The 20,960-nt window shown below is 43.5% G+C and overlaps 1 protein-coding gene across 1 annotated transcript in view; it reads right to left on the minus strand.

The window, feature by feature from the left end:
- CRY1 (cryptochrome circadian regulator 1) overlaps positions 1-20,960 on the minus strand; it is a 232,938-nt gene that overhangs the window by 138,361 nt on the left and 73,617 nt on the right. The window contains exons 4-7 of the mRNA XM_069628274.1: positions 6,668-6,852; positions 4,460-4,548; positions 2,784-2,924; positions 2,392-2,703 (exon numbers count right to left, since the gene is read on the minus strand). Coding sequence (XP_069484375.1) covers positions 2,392-2,703; positions 2,784-2,924; positions 4,460-4,548; positions 6,668-6,852 — 727 coding nt within the window. The remainder of the gene's footprint in view (positions 1-2,391; positions 2,704-2,783; positions 2,925-4,459; positions 4,549-6,667; positions 6,853-20,960) is intronic.

The raw sequence follows: 20,960 nt of genomic DNA on the forward strand, positions 1-20,960 counted from the left end.
TTGCCCCCTCAACGGTTCTGGTGTTGCCACAAAAGCGGGACCGGTGAGAAAGACCTTTCACCGATAAAGCCTCCTCAGGCTTCTCAGAACTGTTGGTCACCTTAGCCTTTTTACGAGGGACCTCGGACCTGAGTCCGGTGGAAGCCTCTTCACAGCGGCATCCGAACATACATTTGGTTTTTACCAAGCCCAGTCGAGGCCTCGGGGCGCACCCTGGTACTTTTGAGGGAAGCCGATAAGGAGGCCTCAGAGCAAGCTCTGGTACCCCACGACTTGGTTGAACTAGTTCTACACGCAGCCCCCACAGGAGGGGCCTCGGATTGTAATCCGGTGTCCACAGGCCCCTTACGGAGACCCTCTGAGAAATCTCTGGTAAACTTTTTAGGCCCAGAAGGTACCTCAGGGCAAGCCCTCGTAACAGAGCGGTTGACGCTCCTCCCAGTCCGGGAAGACCCCGGAAAGGAGTCCCCCGGCCGGGGTGCTCTGAAAAGTAAACTACTCACCGGGTATTTCTTCTTTTCGTCGATGAAGGATTGAAAGTGCATAGGAGGAGTGCGTTGAAAAACCTCCTCCCACCGCTCTAACCGACATTGAAGGGCCTGGACCAAAAGGGAATCACAATAGAAACAGGAGTCCCAACGGTGATCGGGACCCAAGCACTCTAAACAGAGAGGATAGGGGTCCGCCCTCGCGAAGCGCCGCTGACACGAGTTACAATTTGGAAAATGTAGTTGAAACGACATAGACAGACCACTACGCGATCGCTTGCGAGAGCCAGAGAGGAGGAAAAAAGGGAAGAAATTCTTCCGCAGATGCAAGTGCGTCCAGTCCTGAACGAGCGGAGAAAAGGACTGATGGGCGATGTGCAGGGTGGATCTAAGATGGGCGGGGTTACGGCCGCGTGCCGTACCCCGCGTAGAAAGAGAGGAAGGACTAACATGTTTGCACATTTTTTTTTGATGCTTTTACAAAGTGCTACGGTCCCGTCCCACATAACGGAGGAATGTCCCATAAGTATGCAGGAAAGGGGACGGTGGGTTAGGAGTACAATGTTTCTAAATGATAACAATCATACTGGTTAAAGGACTATCACGCCTTTAGGTAACTGGTAGCACGCTACAACCAAGCTATTTTGCAGGCTCAGCAAGCAGGTGCAAGTGCCATTACAGAGGCTGGAGTTGGAAGGAAAAAACATACAATTCACTATGTGGCAAACAGCAGCAGGAGGACCCCACAAAAATGGACTGACCCACACCGGGGTGCATTTTTAGACCCGACATATTCAAGGATAAAAAGGGAAAGTTTGGCAGTAGTAAATAACTTCCACTCAATATTTGCCATTGTGGAATACATGCATGGTCCAAAGACATCTCCAGCCATTCCTGACACATTGAAGTGTTTTATTGTAATTTGACAGGGAACAAAACAACAAAATAAATTATCACCCTTAGAAGGGTGATAACATTTTGTTCAACTGGGGATATCTGTCAACATGGACATGTGCTTCAAGTAATATTTCTGGTCTTAGTCCAGGAACATTCTTGTAGAACACAGTCACAGCCTTGAGGATACAGAATGACAGAGTAATGACAATGTTTCTCCTCTTACATCAATTTCCTTAAGTTACAGCAGCAAACACAGATTTTCTTAAAGATCCAGCAGAGCAATGTTGCCTATGAAGCCCCTACTACAATTGCTAACTATAGCAAGAGAGGAAAATGGTCAAGCAAGTCAATCTATAGCCCCCACTCCTTAGGTCCTCCTTGAATCAGCTACAAACAAAACTTCAAGCTAGCGTTCAAAATGCACCAATAAAATAGACCATATCCAATGAAAAGAATATTGGAAGGAGTAGCTATCATTTGGCAAAGGGTGACATTACAGAAATGTGCTGAGGTATCCCGCTGTTTAGTCTACACATCTCAGACAGGTTCCTTCTGCGCCTGTTTTTTCACTTGCTCGCTTTACCTTAGCAATCTCTACTAGGTATTGTGATTCCTTATTTTTCAATATTTTACAAACTTGTTGTTTAAATCTTTTTCACACAAAGGGAAAAGGTGTAAAATGGTTAATAAAACAAACATTGGTACAAGGATAGCACAGGTGCAACAGGCTAATCTTGGAAGCAAGACCACGCAGAGCAACAGGGGCTCGAATCCCCGATCTGCGTTTAGAAACCAAACTCAGGTATGGTATTAGGTGTGTTATAAAATAAACCATTAAATAAATAAAATAAGAAATAAATCTGTTTGACCTAATATCACAAATAGATGGTTAAAAGGTGGCACTCTTTTTTATAATTGACACAAGCTTAACTTCAAGGCATAGTTCACCATACCGGCTGTAAACATATTTCAGAGAGGCTTAATAAGAATTACAAATGTAATGTACCTTCATTCCTTCCTCCCAACTAATCCACAAGTCACCCCGGGTCAGGAAACAAGCAACAGCATGCCGTGCCAAATGATGGATCCAGCCTTCCTGGCGAAGCTGAGTCATAATCGCATCAATCCAAGGAAAACCTGTCCTTCCTTCAGCCCACTTGGCAAGCGCTTCAGGATTTCTGTCCCAAGGAATTTGAACACAGATGGGATTTCCCTCCATTTTATCAAAACGAGGGTTATTTGTTGCTGCCGTGTAGAAAAACTCTCGCCATAGCAGCTGACCGTAGAGTGAAAGAGGTGGCAAGCTATTCTTTTTTACCTTTAAAATATAAACAGAAAATCAATACATTTGTTAAAAAATAAACAATTTTATGATAACATGTGGAATTTGAATGTTACCTTTTTGTACAAATCTGTAAGCTTGAAGTAGAAGAGACGACATGACAAGCACCCAAACCTTAGGTATGGACTTAGCCCTGTAGGACTTGCAAGAAGGGAATTGGCATTCATTCGAGGTCTTTCAAAGTTAGCTACCCATGCCTATAAACAGGAAAAATGAGTTTAAACATTTGTCTTTGCAGAATAACAGTTAAAGCAATAGTGGAGTCCGATTTTCATAGCCTTTGTGTGTGATTAGGAAACACAAATCAAGTCTGCTAACTTTGTAGGAAAACTACATTCCCAAAACGGTGACGCAATGGCAAATCTCTTGAACACTTACTCTACTACACATGAACTCATGTTGCATGATATCTTAATTTTAACAACAACTTAATTCCTTCATGTCTGTGATACTGCAGTCACGTGTTTAGAAGGCTTTCAAGATTATTCTGGATGCTGTATAAATGTAATGCATGAAACCATATCAAAATATAATAGGAATGCCAATAGCCCCCGGGAAGCATTAGTTGAAACTAAGTCTGGAGGACCTCATGAAGTTCTTAAATCGCAACATATATACATGTTATTTCCATATAATAGTATTAAAACTTATCAATAGAAAAAAAGTAAAACCTAAACAAACATTTTAATGATGATAACGGTTCTTTATGAATTGTGGGTAAAGCTAGAAGTTATACTGATGTAGATATGAAAGTACTTTGAAGGGACCTGTTATCAAATTAAAGATTTATAAAAATACTAGCTTATATATCCGGCGTTGCCGGGGATTTCATTTTCTCATAGGTTCTATTTGTTAGAAATACCATAAGGTAGCTTTACACTTTTAAGAAAGGTTTCCTAAGAAAGGTGAAAAAAAGGTACTCCATTTTTTGATTAGTTAATATTTTCAAAATGTTTTCTCATAAACACTACACAACGCAATTTTTTGTTCTTCTTTAAAACTCATGCTGAAACATATAACTGTACGTGAGAACAACAAGGAGATTCCTGAGCAGCATGATGGGTGGCATGATGCCGAAGTTGCCAACAACTTTGGGCCTGAAGTTTAATATTACCAAAGTACATGTTCATAAACAGCATTTTTTGTTTTTCCAGTTGGAGCTAAGATATACAACTGATTTGGGGAACTCACTCTAGAACACGCAACATAACTGCCCATGGGAGAAACATGGAGATTGCAAGTCAATACCAGTGCACTTGATTGACTGGCCCTGTGCCTTGTTGATTGTGATACCGAATGGCAGCCTGACCGGGAACTGTAGGTGCTTGAAACTGAAAGGCATGTTTGTCGGAATGAGTGGAATGTGGAGGATGAATACATCTTCTCCTTTTCCCTTCCTGCTCAACGCTGTTGCTTCAATTATGTTGGGCCGCAATTTTTTAATGTACAGCCTTGTGCCATTACACAGCCTAGGTGGGTCGAGATTGCGAAGCAGCATGATGTGGGACCCAACTTTCAGTCGAAGGTCATGTGTTCGCTTTCCATATGCCTACGCTTTGTTGATCCACAAACCCATAAACAAAGAATTCTATATAGATTAAATGCAAGTTTTCTTAACAAGCAAATGTACTGCAAACATGGTTCATTTAATTACAGTTATCAAACAGCTTTGAAGCCTTTGGAATAAGCAATGAGGCATTAATCTACACTTTTCTGTGCAAAACAGAATTACCTTTCTTTCTAAATGCCTTTCAAGACGTGTAAGGGCTTCTGTTTCTCCCCCTGGCCACACAGCGGATGGTAAACCCTCTGTATCAAAACCTAAATGATGACAATGAAACAAGCATCACCATTACCTTAAAGCTTCAATTGTTGAATCTTTAAAACGTATTGATACACTACAACACTGGCATGTAGAAAGAGGCCTTCAACTGATTAAATGGTGGGCAAAGGGAGCAAAGAGTGTATAAACATTGCCTATGTGTGGATAAGCAGAGAATTAAAGCTAAACTGCCAGGAGAACCTGCAATCTCCATAATTCTGAGTATTGAAGACACACCAAGAATTCAAAGAAGTGGAAGCCACATCTGGCATTAGGCCAGTGATGTTGACTGGGGTACTAAAGCATAAATTAGTTTAAGAAATCATACTGTATAATAAAAGGCCAGATGTATGTTTGTCCGTAGCTGTCCTTCATGTTTTGCCTGTTATCACTGCTATAGAGGGAGCTGTTGCCTTATGCATACAACAATAAGACTTCAAGTTTATCTTCCAGGCAAACAAAATGTGTATTTCAACAAGATAACATACAAATAGCTGCAGAAAAGGCTTCAGACAAGGATATCAGTTTAACATCAGACTTCAAATTGCATTCACTAAGAAAATATAACATTAAAAAATATATAAACAGAAATTCATTTGATTAAGCACTATTTCGCTAACAAAATAAATTACTTTGTTTATGTACTTATGTATTATGTAATTATTCATTGTAATATTTCTTGGTATGTATTATTATATCAAAAATATTCTTCATGTACATTTTAAACTTTTTATTTGACTTCAAATTACTTAATTTAATGATCTCATGTCTACTTCGATTCCTGCTGCACTTGAACTGTATTGCTCGGACATCCCTCAACATTATATATTTGAGTCCAAAACCTGTAAGTGGAATCCAAGACAATGAGGAGCAGATGTAACAATTGGCCATATGCAGTATGTTGAACTTTCAGTGGATTCTGTGAGATTTTGTTTGAGGTTACAACTCCTCCACATAAAAGGAGCAAGACCCTTTACAAAAACGTTTATCTATTAACATTTGTTATGTTAAAATACACCACATGATATATTTACACTCTGAAAATGTCTTCCTTTATGCACCTTTGCCTGTGTACACTGGCCTTTCCACTAGTTAATTTATAAAGATAGGTTTGGGTTCAGTAGAACCGTTGATGGAAAAATATTGGCTCTTGTGGATATTTCGAAGCAGCTGCTCACATTGGCCGAATGAGCACATGAGCCCTGACGAGGTCTACATTATTGGCTATGAGCTTAGAAGTGTAAAGGCTAAATCACCGGAATCAAGATTCCTCGGATCCTAATAGGAGCATAACATTCAGTTTTCTGTCATATTTTGGAAAGAACTCCATGAGTTGTTCCATGTTGTCCCACATCTCTATTGTATGGCAGAGTTTAGAACTCTAAAGCAAATTATTATAGTAAACAGAGTGGTGTTTCTTTCTATAATGATCCAGCTGCTTACAATTCTACAACTAGAGAAGTTACAACAATAGATGAGCAATGTTAGAGAACCATGGAGATAGACACGAGAATGACCACAGTTACCGACTTGTTGGACGCATGCTTTGAAAGACCACTTTAGGTTGCCTTGGTTTGTATGGAGTAAACAAAAACGAATTATGAAAGGGAAGGCTAAGCTGTAGCAATTTAAGGTGCAGCACATCACCTATAGCATCCACGCCTAAATGTTAGATAGTGAATTTGCTTCATGTGCAAAACATTCTGGGCGTTTTCCGAACCCCAATGGTTAGACCTGGACCTTACGTATAAAGACTAATAGCCATTTTTGGTTTGTAGGCTGAGAGTGGCAGTATTGATGATACCTCAAATCAAACAATGATAAATGATTGAACCAAGATGCACCCCTGGCTCCTTTATAACCCAACACTTAGTCACGAGATATTACAATTGCCCACATTTTCTGGGGTGCAGCAATGCTTGATGTGCCTTTCCTACAAGAGTTAACCAGCTCAGAGGGAACCAACTCTAACAATGTGATGGTGAGTTTAAAAGTACATGTTCGGAACTGTTGGATTAACAATCAAATATGTAAAGCAAAACCCAAGACTGCACAGGGTTTCTCATTGTACTGTACACATACAGATCGACAGATGGATAGAAATACATATGATAATACCTAGCTCTTCCAATGAAGGAACACCATATTTGTCATCATGATCATCCAACACTGGGGTGGTACACTTTTCCATTACTTCTGGTCCAATTGTTTCTACTGGCATCTCCAGCGGTTCCATTCTGCTTATTAGAGTCTGAAACCTTTTGTAGGTCATAGGCGGCTGTCCTCCATTTAATTCTATTATCCTTTAAGAATAATTAATATTGCATTTACTGAATACATTATATCCACACGACATTCAAAATGAACTTTATTTAGAATACAGTTAGAATGATTCCATTCTGTAAAGTAGGACACAGAAAATTAAGAGAAAATATTGCAAGTCAAAAACAAAATTCATTTTGAAAATTAACATACCTAAACCAAACAGCAAGTGGATGACATAATTTGCAGATTTAATGCTTGAAAAATGAAACCATGTAACACAAGTCCTTTAACAATTAGTCATATACCATTTTTACCTAAAGGGTCCACAAATCTTTGTATAGTGTACATAGCTGTTAAATTTGAAAATTTGACTATGCAGGTCAACTGAGTAACATTATAAATGATCATTTCAATTACACAAATTCATTGAAACAGAATTCAAAAGTGCCTACAGTTGTAAAACAAAGTTGTGCTTTTAAAGCAGCCACAACCGGGAGACTATAGGCTGGGGCCAGAGACAGTAGGCCGCTTCATCATATTAGCCCACAGAGGTAGTACATGGGTGATCATCCAACACCACCAGCCCATCTCTAGCCTCATATCTGCTGCAGACTCTAAACACCAGAGAATCCCATTTTGATCAACCTTTGATCGTCAAACTGATAAAAGAAACAGTTTGGTCATGGGAGGCTAGGTTTCATAGCCTATAGAAGTGGTTCAGTGAACTGCAGTTTACCATCAATACATGCCAGGTGAGAGTGCCAGGAAGGCTTGCCACCATAGCTAGCTGGACCCCAGACATCTTCACCTGGCGACCTTGCAGTCAGCCACAAGGAGAGGATCCCACAAACAGGGAAGATCAGCAGCCACAGACCCAGCCTTCAACATCCCAGAATCTAGCAGGCTGATTGCAATACAGGGTAATTATTGGAGTAAACATCACCAATGAACACTACACAGCAAGCAAGACACACCTGGGGAAATGGTTGTTCAGCTGGCGCACATCTGCAGTATTTCTCATCGCAAGCCCCTTTCAAGCACCAGTTGAGTATAAAAGATGGGATGCCAAGGGAGGTGGTGTAGAAGTTAAGAGACTGTTGGAGGACCTGGAGTAAGGCGAGTGGAGAGGAAGGTGGAGTCAGGAAGAGGGTGACAAAGTGGAGCGAGGGAGAGAAAGCCAGGCGGAGGAAGAGGGGTAAGGATTACAGGGCAAAGAGGCTTAGAACAGGAAAGAGCTATAAAGGAGAGGAGTCAGTGAAACATCTAAGAAGAGAGAACAGGAATGGAGAAGCGGTTGAACCAGCTAGGAGAACAGGAAGGAAAGGAGTGTGAATTGAAATATCTAAAACGTGGGCAGGGAGAGTGGAGCTGAATCATCTAAGGATCTTTCAAAAAGCATGGATATGGCCCACCTAAGAGAGAAGGAGAAGTGGAGAAGGAGTGAAATATCTAAAAAGAGGGAGAGGAGAGGTGTTGAAAAATTGACACCTAAGAGGGCCAGAGGATGAGGAGGTGGGTGAACTCCTAGAGAGGGAAAGAAAGAAAAGAGGATCAACGAAGAGCCCTTGTAGGTAGAGGTATTAGAGAAGGTGAAGGAAAATTAACATCAAACATGAGAGGGAAAGGAACCGATGTGCAAAGGGAGAGCTAGAAAGCAAGAAGTGAATAAAGAGCTGGTGAACGAGAAGTGGGGAGCAGGTAATAAGGTTGAGGAAAGAGTGTACATCTTTAAAGCCTGGGTCAGTGTACTGATGCTGAGTTGGTAGAAAGCAATATATGCAGGAGAAACATGAGTGGGGTAGGTAATCCATAGAACAAACTGACATCAAGAGGCCACGATTTCATGACCACCTAAGAAGGTAAAGTGGAACTACCCTAGGGTCCAATGATTAGTATAGTTCCACATTCTAGACGCCGGTCAGATGACCTACAGCAGTACCGGGTTGTGGTACCTGGTTGCTGTGTCTAGGAGAACCAAAGCTTGGCCCTGATAACTCCGGCATCAGCAAAAACAGACACAGAGACAAGAAGAACAAGTTACTTACCAACTGGTAACGTTTTTTCGACTGGATGATGCTCCAACGTATTCCTGATCTTAGATGTATTCCATCCAGCTTTACCTGCTTTTGAAATGTTTTCTCGGCAGAGGGTGCTGTGCGTCTATGTCGTCGAGTCGAAGTCCCTCGGATGCCTCCGTTGAGGGTGACATTATACGGTATACAAGTAGCACGCGCGGCGCCCGTTGGACTCAGTTCTGTTTTTCCTCCTCTTGCTCTGTTGTAAGGATAGTGTAGGTAGCCTGGTGTCAGCCTTGCGAGAGTTGAAGTGGCAATAACCAGGAAAATCTACAGAGGGGTAAGATGGGAGGGAGATGAGGTATACGTTGGAGGAACAGCCAGTCGAAAGAACGTTACAATTTGGTAAGTAACTTCTTCTTCGAATGGATTGTGTCCTCCAACGTATTCCTCATCTTAGATTGACTCCCAAAGTAGTGTAGAAAGTTCTCTGGAGGAGGGAGTAGATTTATAATATTATTATATGGCCGAATATAGCACTGCTTTACCGAAAGCAAGCTCTTTAGACGCTGCCGAAGAGGCTATGCCTCTGGTGGAATGGGCCCTTAAGCCTTCTGGTGGATCTTTGCCCGCCAATATGTAGCATTCTGAAATACAAAGCACAATCCAACGTGATATGGTTTGTTTTGACACTGATTGACCCAATTTCCTTCCGGTGTAGCCAATGAAAAGTTGATTATCCACTCTAAGCTTGGAAAGCCTAAAAATGTAAAAGCTTAGAGCTCTTCTCGGATCCAGCCTGTGCAATCTTTCCTCCTCCTTACTGGGATGAGGTGGAGGGTAGAACGTGGGCAGAAAAAGGTTCTGATTTAAATGGAAATAAGACACAACTTTAGGCAAAAATGAGGGTTTAACCCTCAATACCACTATGTCCCTGTGGAACACAGTATAGGGTGGCCCAGAAGACAGTACCTGCAATTCGCTCACTCTTTTTGTAGATGTTAAAGCAACCAGGAAAGCTGTTTTCAATGTTAATAATCTTAATGGACAAGTGTGCAAGGGTACAAAAGGGGCACACATTAAAAACTTCAAAACCAGATTAAGGTCCCAAACTGGGACTTGGAAAGGGAAACAGGGAACACATTGGTGAGTCCCTTTAAGAATTGTATTATCAAAGGAATTTTAAAGTAGGAATATTCTTCTGAAGAGCACTTGAAAATGGAAAGCGCTGCAAGATAACCTTTAATGGTCCAAACCTTTAGGCCTCTATGTGCTAGGGACAAGAGAAAGGACAACACTTCCGGGATAGGACATAGAAAAGGATCAACATTATTTCTTCTGCACCAATTGCAAAACTTTTTCCAACGACAAAGGTATAGAGATTTTGTTGCTGGACTTCTTGCCAAAAGCAACACCTCCATGACGTCATCGGGAAGGTCCCATTCCTTGTATCTCAGCCTTTCATATCCCAAGCATGAAGGTTGAGAGTCCTGACCTCTGGATGGAGAACCTGTCCCTCCATTTGTGAGAGAAGGTCCTCTCTCTGAGGAAGACTTAACGGAGTGCAGATGGACATTTCTAGAAGGTCCAGGTACCAAGTTCTCCTGGCCCAATCCGGGTCAATTAGGATCATGTGGTTTCCGAACTGTCTCAATCTCCTGATGACCTGAGGAATGACGGGAATCAGAGGGAACGCGTATAGTAGTGGGAAGTTCCACTCTACCACAAACGTGCCCCCTAGGGCTCCTCCTGGGGAAATTCCCTTGAGCAATACTTTTTGCACTTCTGGTTGATTCTGGTCGCAAACCACTCTACCTAGGGGGTTCCCCAAAGGGTGAAGATCTCCTGAAGGACTTCCTGAGCGAGTTCCCACTCGTGGGACACCATGCTCTGCCTGCTCAGAGCGTCCGCCGTCATATTCTCCTCCCCGGCCAGACAAACTGCCTTTAAGGAGATTCCTTCTTGAATTGCCCAATACCAGAGCTGCATTGCCTTTCTGCACAGAGGTAGTGACCCTACACCTGCTCTTTTGTTTAGATAATGCATGTCACTGTGTTGTCCGTCATTATCAGGACATTTTTTCCTCTGATAGATGGCAGAAAAGCCTTCAGCGCTACTCTGATTGCTCTCAGCTCTAAAAGGTTGATGTGTAGTTTGGACTCCGATGGAGACCAACGACCGCTGATTGTCGGATCGTTGGCATGAGCTCCCCACCCCATGAGTGAAGCGTCTGTCACTACTGTAATCTCCGGCCATGGTTGCCAAAAATGTTCTCCTTTTAGGATGTTATCTGTGCAAGTCCACCACAGAAGATCCTGCCGACCTGAGAACTGGGAACATTGAGTCTTTAGAGCCCATTGAAGGGATCTCATCCTCAGGCGTGCCTCTGGCACTAGGAAAAGGCAGGATGCCATGAGTCCGAGCAACCTTAAGAAGTCGTAGGCCTGGAGATTTTGGGCATTTTGGAATTTCGAAACCATCTGAAGAATGTCTTGAGCTCTTGTCTTGGGAGGCAAGCTCTTTCCCAAGGATGTGTCTAATACAGCCCCTAGGTACTGGAGCTGTTGGGAAGGTGTCATTTGTGACTTCTTGAAATTGAGAGAGGAGCCCAGTCTGTGGAGGAAGTGACCAGTGACTTTCAGATGATCCAGGGCTTGTTCGGCAGGACGTGCCCTGATCAACCAATCATCCAGAGGTGCGCTGCCACCACTACCATTCACTTGGTGAAGACCCTCGGCCGGAGGTCAACCCGAATGGCAGGACTCAAAACTGATAGTGTGAGTCGCCAACTACGAACCTCAGGTATTTTCTGTGATTGAAAATAAGCATCCTGGAGGTCCAGTGACACCAACCAATCCTGAAGCTGAAGGGCCAGAAGGATCTGAGAAAGAGTGACCATCTTGAACTTGTCCTTCCTGAGGAACTTGTTCAAGCTTCCTAAGTCCAAGATGGGTCTCAGTCCTCCATCCTTTTTGGGAATCAAAAAATAAGGGGCGTACCATCCCTTGTTCCTTTCTGCTACAGGTACTGGTTCTATAGCACCTTTCTCTGCGGAGTTAAGAATTTCTGCTGTAGAAGCGGATCTGGAAACTTCAAAGAGTGTTTCCCTGGTGGATTGCTTTGAGGGTGCATTAGGAAAGGAAGGCAGTAACCTTGGGCTATTATTTCTAGAGCCCAAACATCTGAAGTAATGGCTCGCCATTCTTGCAGATGCTGTGAGACCCTGCCTCCCACAGGCATCTTGTGTTGCAAGTCCTCAAAGTGGTTTTGTGGCGGTTGCTGCAGCCGCTGATGGTAAAGAGGCTGCAGCTGGGGCTGGCTTTGCACGTTTTCCTCGTCCACCACGAGTGGCTTTTTCTGGCCTCTTCGACTGCCCATTCCTCTTGTCTTTCCATATGAGAAGTAATAACGATCGGATCGTCCCCTCCAAGATTGTCCTGATGCATGAAAAGGCTGTGGTTGCCTAATAGCAGTTCCTAAAGATTTGGCAGCCGCTTTTGAGGCCTGCAACCTCTCAAGGCTCTCGTCAGCCTTGTTGCCAAAAAGGTGAGACCCATCAAAGGGCATGTTCAAAAGACAGTTTTGCACGTCCGGTGCAAAACCCGACTTTCACAACCACGCAAATCTGCTCTTTACTGTGCTAGTGGCCATGGACCTGTTCACACTATCTGCAGTGTCCAACCCAGACTGAAGGGATTCGTGCATGGCCTCCTTTCCATCCCTAACAATGGCTAAGAATCCTTCCCTTTGATGCCCTTCTGGTATGTGCTCCGCCGCCATTGCAATGCACTCCCAGAGTGTGCGAAAATGTTGCCAAGGCACATGTAGAGTTGGCCGATTTTAATGCCATACTCCCAGATGAAAATATCTTGCACGCCCAACCATCCACACGCTTGTCGTCCCTATCCGGAGGGATGGAAGGGCACGCCACCTTATTTGAAGCTGTGGCTACCTGGACCACCAGACTCTCAGGAGTAGGGTGTTTTGACAGATAGCCGGGGCCGCTACTGGAAGGGTGGTATTTTGAAGTAAGGGACTTATTCACCGGAGGAATAGAGTCCGGGGTCTCCCTATTTTTGGCCAACCTATTTTGGAAGGCTACATGGAGGGGTAAAATTGGATCTTCGGTGGGACCATGATCCAATATATCGGTCAAATCATCTTGGATGAACTGAGTTGGTGGTCTAGCACAACCTAAATATTCAACCACGTTTGTCATTAATTTCCTGTATGAGGGATTGGCATGTTCCCCTTGTTCTGGCCTGCCAAAATCTGTTTCAGGTGAAGTATCAATTCCACTTGCATTATGCAAGGTTTCCACCAGATCCCTCATCCTACTTTCTGCAGAAATCAGGCATTCTGTGTCATTTGGGGTGCCATGTTACAGTCCAAAAGGAACATCCTCCTCCTCAGACCTCTCCTCTTCTTTATTCTTTCCTCGGAAGAGGTTTAAAAACCTTTTCTAGGAGAGGTGTGTCAGTGGATCCTGAAGGCTTTACAGCCTTTTCTTTTGCTGTTATTTTGGCAGCTTCTGGCTGAATTGGAGCCTTTGGGACATTGGCGCTGAGGGCTTTGGGTTCGATGTCGACAAAGGCGTCATTGGCGTCGATGGCGCCAACGAAATAGCAGTCATCAATGGAGCTGACTTTCGAGGGCATTGAGGCGCTGTTCGAAGGCTCACCCTTCGAGATGTGGCGGGTCCCGGACAGCGTCGGTGACCTCGAACGGTCAACTCGACTTGAGCAGTATTTTTCGTTCTGCGTCCTGGAAGGTTCCCGATCCTTTCTCCTTCGATCACCCGAGCTGGAGGGCGCGCAAGTTTCGGAATGGAAACGCTCCTGGCTGGCTTCCGAAGAAGTCTCAGACTAAGGCTTAGCCTTTTCAAACACCCCCATCTTTTTCATTCTAAATGCTTCCCATTCTTCGGAGGAAGAATGTTTTGTGTGGCATTTCATTCTTTTGGGGGATTTGTCCGAGGACGAGGTGGGGGGGCACCGGGGGCGTCTTTTCTTGGACTTTTTCGTCGAAGAGTGGTGTGAACCACTTCTGGACCTAGACCGATGCTTTTGCCTTTCGCGTCGAGGAGATATCTCCTCATGGGACCTCGACTCGACGCTAGAGGCTTTTCGGTCGGGTTTTTGACCTACCTGAAGTTTTCCCTTCCCCTCTCGCAAGGCCTTCCCCGTCATTGCCTGACACTTCGTACAGGCCTCCATGGCGTGGCCTTCACCAAGGCACCACAGACATTCTCGGTGCGGGTTCATAATGGACATTTTCGAACTGCAGGATTTACACTTTTTGAACCCTGAACACAGGGTAGTCGGGGTCGCCGACGAGGGCATTATCGAATATCTTCGTCAGTAACTGCGTCACACGGCGCGCCGAGTCTCCAAAGCAACACATACTGCGGAAAAACAGAACTCAGGCCAACGGGCGCCACGCGTGCTACTTGTATACCCAATGAAGTCACCCTCGACGGAGGCCTCTGAGGACCTCTACTCGACGACATCGACGCACGGCGCCCTCTGCCGAGACAAAATATTCCGAAGCAACTAAAGCTGGAAGGAATATATCTAAGACAAGGAATACTTTGGATGACACAATCTATTCGAAATACATGATTGCCAGACTATATAACCCAGAGACTGAGTGACTGTTTGACTTGAGGTGGTGACAGTAATCAGCGTAAGAGAGGAAAGGACTAAGCACTGGAGTCCGTAGAGAAGAAGAGGTTTTGAAAAATCTCATCACAGCCCTGATCCCTTTGAAAATGAAAATAAGCTTGAAAAGAAAAATGTATATATGCCATGAGACTTGATCCCTGGTCACAACACACCTTTCTACAACATACATTGTATAGAAAGATTTAAAAAACTGTGCTGCCATGAATTATATTGATTTTGCTTCTTACCTCTTGAAATCTGCAAATCTAAAACGCATTTGTGGATATCACACTATAATATAAAAAAAAAGGATACTTCCCTGTAAGAACTACTTTTCTAGTGATGGCGCCAAGCAAAATGTAAGTTATTTCAAACTGGTTGTAGACTTAAACTAAAAGGCCAAACATAAAAGCCACACATGTGAATAAATCATGGACACTCTGTTTCACATGATGAAAAATAAATTGCTATGTTATTAAAAATATTAACTTTTCTGGACATCTGGCTTCACAAACTACAATGTTTCTGCATCAGCACATACCTGTACTTTATAATGAGTGGTAGGCCATTCCACCCACTTGACAAGCCTATTTCTTACCACTGGTCACTATCCCATTTTATGCAGGTAAGGATGTGGACTGAGGATCCTCAACATTTTTACTAATTAAATGTCTTATCAACCATGGAAATTGGTAAATATAATGCATCTCTTGAATGCCTGTGTGTTATCAACAGTCAACAGACTATGTATATGTAGTTCCCAGTCAAAACCATTTAAGAAATCAATAGGTGCAATGCAGTCCACTGTCAATGATTTTGTCTGCTCTGTAAGAGAAGAGATATATGGATCATGTTTCAGCCTTGTAACAATATTGTTTCATTAAGGCATGTTGGCATTGAGGTTAAGAATTTAATATTTCGATGACAGTGCTTTGGTGACTTGCAATCTCAAACCTATCAACGATAATACAATGAGTAAAGGAATGTTTACAATATTCGATGTATATAGATGAAAGTTGACTACAACTGTCATAGGATAATGATATTCATGTGCAGTCAAATAAAAAAGGATATCTGCAAATAATATGAGATATCACAGATGACACTCTTCTTCTACAGGAATAACTAGTATAACATTATCTATGGTTTACTATCTGTTTTGAGCACTGCCTAAGTAAGTACTCAACAGATATGTGTATATGGGATTTAGATTGCGAGCAAACCTAGTTAGAAAGCGATGCAGCGAGGTGCAAAAAGGAGAAAAACAGAGAGAGAGAGAATGAGAGAGGGGGAGAGAAAGAGAGAGCAGGATAGTGTGTGTAAGAGAGAGAAGGCGAGAGAAAGAGAGACAGCGAGAGAGAGAGAGAGAGAATTGTTGGATTGGGTATTAGAGGGGATTGTTATGAGGAATTAAATGGATGATGAGGCCCTCGTTGAAGGGCAGGGTCTCCAGTTCCTGCCTGAAGTTTAGAAGAGATGGGACAATCCCATGCGAATCGGTATATTATTCGAGGCTCTAGGTGTGTAGCAGGAGATGCCCTTTATTCTGGTGCTTTCCTTCTTGCATCCCTTAGATTCTAGTCTGTTGATGTTGTGGCTTCTGGTGCTGTGGATGTCTCCGTAGATGGTGAGTGTTTTAGCCAGGTAAAATGGAAGATTGTTTGTCAAAGCCTGTATGTGTTGTAGACTGGTATGAAAATTCTGCAGGCTTTGAGAGGTAACCAGGGTAGCTTTTTGAAGGTGGGAGTATATGGTCATATTCCATCCATCCTCATGTGGGATGGGTTGTGGTATGCTGGACAGATTTCAGTGGGGCCAGTTTGGAGGTTGGGACTCCAGTAAGGTGAGAATTGCACCCATGGGTGATGGGGGCTAGCTAAGGGGCAACGCGTTCATCTCGCAAGCAAGACAACGCAGATTTGAAACCTGATCCCATGCTTACAAACCAATCTTTGGTATTAAGCGCGTTATAAAAGAACAATTATATATTTATAATTATCCAAGAAAAAAGGACCAAACATTTGGTTCTGCAGTTGGGTGGGGAGGAGGAGCTTGATGTTGCAGAGAGCTTTGGAACCATGCTTTTTGGATTTATTTTGCAGAATTCCTAAGAATTAAACCCTACAATTGGGAGCTTTATTTGGAGGGATCACAAGCCACTGTGGGTGTCCAGAAAGTTGCAGTTTGTATTTGCTTTAAAAGGCTGGGAAATACTAAATTGTTCTGATGATTGTGGGTTGGGTTGTGAATATATGTTATGACATCACTATTTCGCATACTTCTCTCCAAGAGAGAATCTAAACACTTCTCAAAGCCAGGTCTCTGCCTCAGTAGACTAAGCTGTCCAATAGCCTTCTATACTATCAATCATCCTTTACTTCTCAATACTCTTTCCACCTTTGGCTTCACAGTCTCTGTCCTTACCTTGCTCTCCTCTTACCTCTCCCAACGTTCTTTTGCTGTCTCTTGGGGTGGTCAATCCTCTAATACCTTCCCTCTGGACTATGGCATTCCCCAAGGCTCTGTCCTGGGTCCCTTCTTATTCTCTCTTTACACTTCACTCCTCGCCCCTACCATCTCCTCCTTCGGGATCTCTCGCAATTTTTTACGCTGATGACACCCCAACTATACCTCTCCTTTTCTTCCTTTACCTTGGACCTACATCTAAAGCTCTCTTCTTGTCTTAGTACCATTAAAATCTGGATGTCATCTCACTATCTTTCGCTTAACACTGGAAAAACTGAAGTATTATTCTTTCCCTCTAACACACTTCCTACCCCCACTAGCCCTCCTTCCATTCATTTTCCCCCTTATAACCTTCCTATTTCCACCCATGCTCGTAATCTAGGCATTTACTTCAATCCTTCCGTCACTTTTTCACATCATATCTCCCTTAGTTCTCGCGCATGTCGCTACCACCTCTTTAATATCTGCAAATTCTGTTCCTCTCTCACCTTTCATGCTACCAATCTCCTCCCTCATTTTCTCTCACCTCTTCTATTGTTCTTCCCTCTTCCTTGATCTGCCTGCCTCCACCTTGCCCCCCTCAAATCCCTCTAACACTCTGCAATCCGTACCCTCTGCCTTCTCTCTCCCTTTGACTCCATCTCTAACTCACTATCTAACCTAGGCTGGCTTCCTTTCCACTCCCAACTTAAATTTCACTTCCTTTGTCTTGTCTTTAAATCTCTCATGACCTTTCCCCTCCATTTCTTTCCTCTCTTCTCTCATTCCACACTCCCTTTCGCTCCCTTCGCTCCACTGATCTCTTCTTACTTTCTGTTCAGCCCACCCCTTGTGCCTTTTCTCATTTCCGCTCCTTTCAGCTCCTTGCCCCTTTACACTGGAACTCCCTGCCTCTTTCTATCTGTTCCATCTCTACCTATTCTTCATTCCGTTCCTCCTTGAAATCACTCCTTCTTCATTCCTCTCCCTGACACCCTATTCCCCTTTTTTCCCTTTCTCTCTCTCTCTCTGTCTCTCCCTAGTATAGCCATCTTAGTTTTCTTCATCTTCCCCCCTTCTTTCCGATGACCTCTCTTCCTACTATTTATTTTACTCCCTAATCTCTCTCTCTCATCCTTCCTTCCCATCCCCCTCCTCTTCTCCTCCTTCTCATATGCAAATTGTTCTATATACTGTTTTTTGGTTTGATTCATGTATATTGTTGCTTCTACTGTTCCATGTTTTATGTATCCTTGTTGTTAAACTGTAAAGCACCTGGGATTAAGGCACTATATAAATACAATAAATATAAATACAAATGCAATAAAGGAACCAGTGTTTAACCTCATAGCCAAGGCAGTCCCACATATAAGCAGCCTATTAACCACTTGTTCTATGTAAAAGCAGTTAATGACTCCCAACAAAAAATATAGGGAGTAAACATAATCCCAATAAATAAATAGGAAACAAGGTGGGGAGAAGCGATTGCCGCTGTGGTACTATCCTTGACTTCAACAGTAAAGCAATGCCAACAAGTTCAGCACAGTCGGTGAGTCATGGAACTGATAGCAGGCCCGCTGTGCTATGCTCAAGTTTGCAAGCAGCAACATTGTATGAACAAAGACCTTGTGTGCGATTGAACTTTAAGAAAACCCATTTGTACCAGATACAGAGTGGTCTGGTGCCACATGGGTGCTGACTTGAAGATCTCTGTCTGGTGCCCCCTACCCCGAACAGGGAAGAATTATTGAGTTATAAAATCGAAGTGGTCCTGCATTGGGTTACGTTAAATCCTGTGCCCGTTCAAAAGACTTCGATTGGCTATGAATTGAAATTGGTCTGAGCCCGGAAGAGGGGGACTAATTGGTTGAAAAGGGATCTGAGCCGGGGCTCCCCTGTTGTTTGTACCCGAGAAGGATGGAACTTTGCGACCCTGTGTAGACTATTGCCTTTTTAACACGATCACTGTGAAAGATAGTTATCCTCTCCCCCTGATCTGGGACATCATGGATCGCTGCATTCCTCTACAATATTCACTAAGTTGGACCTGCGAGGGGCTTACCATTTTCTGCGGAGAAGATAGGGGAACAAATGGAAGACTGCCTTCAAAACACCCATGGGACAATTTCAAATATCGCGTAATGCCATTCTGAGTTTGTAATGGTCCAGCCGTTTTTCCAGTGATTCATGGATTCTATCTTTTCAGACATCATTGGTATTTCGGTATCGATTTACCTTGACGATATCCTGATTTTTTTCCTCACCCCAGAAGAACATAAGATCTATGTATTGGAAGTACTTGCCTGGTTGGCAGAATATCAGTTCTACGCCAAAGCAGAGAAGTGTGATTTTCATCAGAACTGTATCAAATTCTTAGGTTATGTGATCAGCTTGGCTGGGGCGCACATGTATCCCAGGAAGGTAAAATCCATCCTAGAGTAGCCTTTGCCACTGGACGTCAAAGGGGCTCAGAGATTTCTGGTGTTTGCAAACTTTTACTGTCGCTTTATTACCAGTTTCTCCTTTCTAACTGCCAATATTACCCACCTCCTTTCATTGAAGACGATGTATGCTTGGGATGAGAAAGCTGAAACCGCTTTCATGGCCCTGAAAAAGTCCTTTGTTGAGGTACCCATCGTGCAACATCCGGATGAGATACACCCCTTAATCGTGTAAACCGATGCCTCCAGCCGAGCAGTTGGGGCTGTTCTGCTGTAATTCAATCCAGACACCAAAATGGAGCACCCTGTTGCTTTGCATTCCAGGAAACTCCGCCCGAGTGAAGTCAATCAAGAAATAATTATTAGCTATCAAAGAGGCCTTCCTGGAATGGAGACATCACTTGTTAGGAAGTCAACATAAGGTTGAGGTACGCACTGATCACCGAAACCTCCATTTCCTCAGAACCACCGTCTGTTCAAACAGTCAACAAGCCCGTTGGGCCTTTTTCTTTTCTCTTTTTGATTTTGTCATCTCCTACATTACTGGATCTCACAACATGAAGGGTGATGCCCTGTCGCGATTACATGATCACAAATCATTATCTATTGATCAGATCACAACAATCCTACGAGCCAAGCATTTCTCGAACATTATCTTTCTGTATATGCAACAATCCAAAAAGCCACAGTGTTGGTTCACGCAGCTATCACCCTTTCCCATAATCCTTCTGTACAAATCATTGATGGGCTACTATTTCATAAGGGACACTGTACTTACCATCTCCTAACCAACGGCAAGCGATGTTGTCCTGTTTTCATGATTCTCGGATTTCAGGACATCGTGGAGTGAAGGCAACCCAGGAGTTACTTTTACAGAGTTTTTGGTGGCCAGGCCATCAGAAACAGGTCCAGGACTACGTTCTTCAGTGTCCAGTTTATGGCGAGTCTAAACCAAGCCATTGCTGCCTTGTTGGTCTGCTTCAACTGCTGGAAACACCTCCTTACCCATGGCACACCATTACCACCGATTTCATTGTGGAACTGCCCGAATCCCATGGAAACACATGTGTCATGGTTGTGGTTGATTATTTCAGCAAAGATGGCCCATTTCATCGCTTTGTCTGTTCTGACTCCTGCTGCCCGGATGGCTACTGTATTTCTTCATGAGGTTTTCAGGTTACATGGTCTCCCCATCAAGGCCATCTCAGACAGGGGAGCGCAATATATTTCCCACTTTTGGAAGGAGCTCTGTTCTATCTTGGGTATCCAACGGATATTAAGTTCTGGAAACCATCCTCAAAGCAACGGCCAAACAGAATGGACAAATCAAACATTGGGGCAGTATTTGCACTGTTATGCCAATGCATTACAGTCCAACTGGTTTGATTTCTTGGACACTGCAGAATTTGCGTACAATAATGCCTGCCATGCCTCCACCAAGCACAGCCCATTCTACTGTTCCTATGGATTCCACCGCAAGATGTTTCCTCTCACCTTACCAGCACAGAGTGCCGTGCCTTCAGTTGTCACATTGCTTCAAGAAATTCTCTATGTTCGGACTGTGGCGGCACACTCGCTCCTG

Source organism: Ambystoma mexicanum, chromosome 12 (assembly GCF_040938575.1).
Source record: "Ambystoma mexicanum isolate Mex_15411 chromosome 12, UKY_AmexF1_1, whole genome shotgun sequence".
Taxonomy (NCBI): domain Eukaryota; kingdom Metazoa; phylum Chordata; class Amphibia; order Caudata; family Ambystomatidae; genus Ambystoma; species Ambystoma mexicanum.